The following is a 6,091-nucleotide window of genomic DNA, read 5'->3' on the forward strand; positions in this document are numbered from 1 at the left end:
GTTTACAGGATTACAAAGAAAATATTTCCTGTCTGTTTTGAACAGCAAAAGTCCAATTTCCTCCATGGCTATTTCAGATGCTACAAGTTCATGTGACGCTCAAAGGAAATCGTCTCTGTAAGGCACTGTATTAGTCAATGTCAAAACCTAAACCTGCCCACAGAGGGCGACATGGCAACACTAAGTGAACTTTATGTGCAGATCAGCAACAGTTGAATCTGACTGAGCAAAAAAAAATCATTTTACTTTTATTTTTTAAAATATTGTTGATATTGATTCATTTATAAAAACGATGACACCAGACTCTTGAATATCTGATTTATTTGTAATCATAAATGCAAGTGCATCAGTTATCATTTTGAGCACAGCGTATTTAGTGGAGTAATGCGCAAATGACCACATCACGGACTTGAAATGAAAAGTTTTATATCGTTTAAAGTATTCTGGAGAGCTGGTTCTTACAGTGCGATCATGTTGAGCAGGGTTTTCAGTAAGCAGCAGCCTGTCAGAGGGAGGCGGGGTGAAGCCCAGCTGAGATCCTCAGACTACAGAGCTGAGTGTTGCAGAAGGACGCTGCATGGCAAGTGGGCAGGTAACGGTTAACTTCGCCACAAGTGGGAAAAATATGTCGAACTAAAAAGAGTCGGAGAAAAGAAAAGGCTGGATTTCCTGCGCACATTCAAACCGCATTAACGGGATTATTATTTCTTGGCGTCGAGGGGAGAAAACTAAAAAATATGTAGGAGCTGTGCGTAAAAATCCACCAAGATTCCTGCGAGGGGTTGATCGTCTGGAGGGGAGGATTGTGCCAAACTTGAGGAGCAGCTTATTCATGCAAATTCATAAAATCATAGGCGTGCCTTTGGGCGATGGAGTCACAGCCGGAAAAGCAAACCCCCTCCTGGATCATCAGCGACCTTCAAAGACTGTGATGCGCAGCGCTCGGACGCATTGACAGTGGCACCGGGGGACAATGTTTTAAAAGCGCGGAGAAAGAGAGCAGAAAGTTAGGTCTCGGTTTCTACACGCTTCTAGACTCGGTGAACTTCTTTTTTCAGCACAAGCACCAGCTCAACTGCTGCGCCACTGGATCGCCAACCACGGGCTCATTTCGCAAACTGCTGCAAAACTCTTGCCTTTCGGTTTTTGCAACTATATTATTTTTATATGTTTACAGTCAATTCGGACGACTTCACAGACTAAGAATCCTGATGTGGATGAAGTTACAGCAACCCTATTTTACAAAATTCGTGCGTAAAGAGATCTGATTTGTTCCCACTTTGAGAAAACTATTTAAATTTTACATTTTTTATTTAAATCTCGGAGGACCTTTCCACTTTCCACCATGTCAGAGGACGACAGTAGCTCCACCACCAGCTACATGTCTGACACCGAAGGCAGCAACGTCAGCGTCCTCAACTGGGAGCAAGTGCAGCGGCTGGACGCCATCCTAACGGAGACCATCCCGATCCACGGCCGGGGGAACTTCCCCACTCTGGAGATGCAGCCGCGGCAGATCGTCAAAGTGGTGCGGAGTCGGATGGAGGAGAAACACATCCATGTCCGGGATGTTCGGTTAAATGGCTCCGCAGCCAGCCACATTCTGCACGGGGACAGCGGACTGGGCTATAAGGACCTTGACCTCATATTTTGCGCAGATATGAAAGGTGAAAGCGATTTCCAGATTGTGAAGGACATAGTTTTGGACTGTCTCCTGGATTTTCTACCCGACTGTGTGAATAAAGAGAAAATAACCCCGTTAACGTTAAAGGTAACTCCACTCTAACATTTGTGTTGTTTTTTCCTCTTCATTCACTTGTTTACTTTTAGATATCTGATAAGGATTGATTGCATTTGTGCCAATTTAGCTTAACGACCATTACGCGCAGCTTAATATGCAATTAGATTAGTTTAGTGATAGTAAAATGTTGGTTTTCTGTAGTTAAGAGGATTGAGTTAAACCAATCTAAAGAGATCCTGAGCTCAGCCAGCTAGATCCTATATCCCAGTACATTGTATGGTCTTTAATAATGAGGTCAGTGTAATAATAACACAAGACTTACACCACAAAGTCTTGTAGCTTTTACTTATGCATACAAAGAAGTGGTTATTAAATTTGAAACCTAACTGCACAATGCATAATAAGTCGAAACATCTGCTGAATTCTTAATATTGCACCTTTAAAGCTAGCTACTTATTATTAATGCTCTTTCTTTCTCCCTCACACACGTCACGCAGGAGGCCTATGTGCAGAAGATGGTGAAGGTGTGCAATGACTCAGACCGCTGGAGTCTAATCTCCCTCTCCAACAACAGGGGGAAGAACGTGGAGCTGAAGTTTGTGGACTCTCTTAGGCGGCAGTTTGAGTTCAGCGTGGACTCCTTTCAGATCAAACTGGACTCCCTCCTGCTGTTCTATGAGTGCTCAGAGAACCCCATGGCCGAGACCTTCCACCCCACCATCATGGGCGAGAGTGTGTATGGGGACTTCAGTGAGGCCCTGGACCACCTACGTCACAAGATCATCTGTACCCGCAACCCAGAGGAGATCCGAGGAGGGGGTCTTCTGAAGTACTGTCACCTGCTGGTGAGGGGCTTCCGGGCCGCCTCCGAGTCAGAGATGAAGTCCCTGCAGCGCTACATGTGCTCACGCTTCTTCATTGACTTCCCTGATATCGGTGAGCAGCAACGCAAGCTGGAGTCCTACCTACAAAACCACTTTGTGGGCCTGGAGGACCGCAAGTACGATTACCTGATGACCCTCCACGGGGTGGTCAACGAGAGTACGGTGTGCCTGATGGGACACGAGAGGCGGCAGACCTTAGGGCTCATAGCCATGCTGGCGGTGCGCGTTCTTGCAGAGCAGAACGTTATCCCAAATGTGGCTAATGTCACATGTTACTACCAACCTGCTCCTTATGTGGCAGACGGCAACTTCAGTAACTACTACATAGCCCAGGTTCAGCCGGTGTTTGCTTGCCAGCAGCCTGCGTACTCCACCTGGCTTCCGTGTAACTGAGTCAGCCCCGAGGAAAAGGTGGAGGGAGAGATTTGTTTAAACAGGAGTGAGCAGCATAGTCGCCGCCTCAAACCTGCCCAGTGTTTGACAGCTGACAGAAAAAAGGAGTCCTCTTTTTAATGTTTTGCATCAAAGCTTGTGTTTTCGTTCGTACGTTGAGTATGAACAGTTGGTTTTCACTTCAAGTACGTATCTCAATGTGAATATCTCACATTTCTTGAAATGCCAGCGTCATCCTGATCCTGCCCAGTCAGTTTTGGAAAAGACTAATTTGGGTAGCTTGGAAATAAAGGCTAAATGTGCGATGGCCTCAAAGGCAAGAAGCAGAACTGTCATTGAAAGACTGATTGAATCTGTCAAGAAGTGATTAGCCAGCACGTTCCTGCTGCAGATCAAACAGTTGCATCAGTGCCCTGAAGTTGACAGCTACTCCACACACACACACACACACACACACACACACACACACACACACACACACACACACACACACACAAGATAAATCAGAGGTGTGTGTGTGCAGGGCTCCAAAATGAGCCCCCTGGACTCTGCTTTAGGTGAGGTGAGTTTGGATAACAAACTGGCGTCTCCGCCTTGCATTTGGATATAATTATGGTTGTTTACAGACCAAAGATTTTTTTGATTGTTTCTAACATTAAAACCCAATTTTGATGGGGGAAAAAAACAAAAACAAAATATGAAGCTTTGTCTATTTGTATATGTGAACATCTGTGTGATTTTAAGTGCCTATAAAAGAATGAGCAGGCCATATGATTTTTGTGAATTAGCCCCACTCTTGTGTATAGTCAGGCACACAAGACAATAGCACCCCAGAGGCTCGTGAATGTATATGTGAAACCATGCAGTCAGTGTTTGTGTATGTTTAGATGAAAAACACCATGCGCCACTGTGGAATTTGCAGACAAATGTGCGATTGCTGCACGTTTTCTGTGCGGATATTTGGAAATTTATATCCAAACATGCTGTATTGCATGTCTGAAATTAACACACCGTTGTTACGAGAAAGGATGACAAGCATTTTCAGATCATCAGCAACAAACAAAACATTCACACACACAATTTCCTGTATATTTTGTACAGTGGTGCTTCTCTTTTTCTCACCTGAGGAAAAAAAAACCCATAAGAAGTAGATAAAAGACGGAGAGAGAGGAAAGACTGCATTCAGAGAGCTAGTGTCTGTCCGTTACGCTTCCTCCTACAGTAGAAGGATATTTGCAGAGACACCTCAGATGATGAGACACTATTTGCTGTAGCACCCTAGCAGGGAATTCCTCAGCTGCTGCTGAAGAGCTTGAACTTAGCTGGGGTTGGGTCTGCAGACACTCCGTTCAGGGTTCAGAAAATGTGCCAAACATTTTGTTGGCCCGGCTGATAGCCTCCTGAAGTTTAATAGGGCCATATGTTGATTGGAGAAAGATTTTGTTAGATGGGGACAAAAAAAGAGAGAAAAAAAGGAGAGAAAGGAAAATGTTAAAAATGCAGGAGGGGAGAGTGAGTCGGTCTGGAGAGATGGGTGCAGCTGGTGATGGGGTTTATCTCTCCGGGGCTACCATGCTTTACTGTACAAACTGTCTCTGTTGAGGTCAGACTACAACCTCACGGACAGTGCTGCAGCTCTCCCCTTTTTTCAGGGAGACCAGAACATTCTTTTATCAGCATTTGCTCTCTGTTTTAATCACGTGATTGAAGTGAGCATTCACAGCAGCTTCAAGAGACATTAAGTTGCAGTCTGTTTCATCTGTGAGGTTGGTTTAATGACGCTTATTAATGTTTTTTATGCTTCATTCCACATCATTTTAAAGAACTGTGTACATATATGATTACATGCTTCAGCTTTGCCAACTCACTTACTCCTTGCAAACTATACTGCAGCCTTTTCTGATGGCAGATAGAGGAAAAAAAGGTCATATTTAGCATAAAAACAATAGGTTAGGCCCAGAAGACCAGCATCAACTCAAGTTGAAAAGAGAAGTTCTCTCGCTAACAAATATTTTTTTTTCTCATCCTCTCATTCTGATAATTCATAACCGTTCAGTTGTTTCATTTTCTCAGCGACTGTCCAACATCGATGGTATCCTTTGGATTGTGCAGGCGATGTATTGTCATTTTATACTCAGTGAAGTCCTAACAGCTGACTATAGCTAGCTAGCTCCAGTCTGCCTGTCAGTTAGTGATCGTGCCTGTCAGTTAGAGATTGTGGGTTACTGCATTGTCTTGTATGCATTGTCTCAAATATCTGTTTCTGTCCATGCAGTCTTTTGCAAAATCACACTTTGAGAAAGACAGAAGAAAAAAAGATTTTTGTCTTGTATGTATATTTTTTATGATTGTTATTTTTATAAATGTATCAGACACTGCGGGTGTTGCAGTGCTTTTGAATCTGTGATCGGGCTTCAAAGGATATGTTCTCAATAGCTTTTTTGCTATGTTATGTTATGTGTCCAATGGGTCAAAAGGTTAAAGATGTTTTCATCAATAAAATATCTGAAAACCAGATATGTCACATCTCTTGTTTTTCATTTGTCTGAGTCTAAACCAAATTTACACTAGTTTGATCCAAAAATAAAAATGCTAATTTGCCGACAAACTTCAGATTAAAAAAAAAAGACAGTGACAGTGTGTCTTTTCACTGACGTTAGCCATTCAGTAGCTTTCAGATGGGTTTCCCTGCCCACTCACTCAGAGAGGCAAATCCCTGCCATGGCCTGCCCGGCCCAACAGGCCCAGCCAGAAACCCGTCCAGAACTGGCCCCGCTGCTGCCAGAAAGAGCTGTTGTTGAATGTGAGGGGATTTGCATCCACCCAAAAAAGAGACTTCGACGCTTTTGTAGAGAGAATATCTTTGCCTGCTCATCAAATTCTCTCTGTTAACAGCCCCCCCATACTCCGACAGCAATGCAGTGACGATCAGCGCTAAGGCCTGCAGAGACCAGAGTCCAACTGTCTCATGGTTGTCAGGCTCAAACAAAACTCCCCTTACAACAGAGCTGACACTGTGACACCGGTCACATGACAAGCTGTCCTAGATACACAGGGATATGGAGAAGAAAAC

The 6,091-nt window shown here is 44.0% G+C and overlaps 1 protein-coding gene across 1 annotated transcript; it reads left to right on the forward strand.

Annotated features, from left to right (window-relative positions):
* Positions 1-546: 546 nt before the first annotated feature.
* Positions 547-5,535, forward strand: tent5aa (terminal nucleotidyltransferase 5Aa). Its single transcript, XM_042490895.1, has 2 exons — positions 547-1,771; positions 2,239-5,535. The coding sequence occupies exons 1-2, from the start codon at positions 1,346-1,348 to the stop codon at positions 3,016-3,018; spliced, it is 1,206 nt and encodes a 401-aa protein (XP_042346829.1). The 5' UTR covers positions 547-1,345; the 3' UTR covers positions 3,019-5,535.
* Positions 5,536-6,091: the final 556 nt, after the last annotated feature.

The sequence above is a fragment of the Plectropomus leopardus genome, chromosome 7, assembly GCF_008729295.1.
Source record: "Plectropomus leopardus isolate mb chromosome 7, YSFRI_Pleo_2.0, whole genome shotgun sequence".
Taxonomy (NCBI): domain Eukaryota; kingdom Metazoa; phylum Chordata; class Actinopteri; order Perciformes; family Serranidae; genus Plectropomus; species Plectropomus leopardus.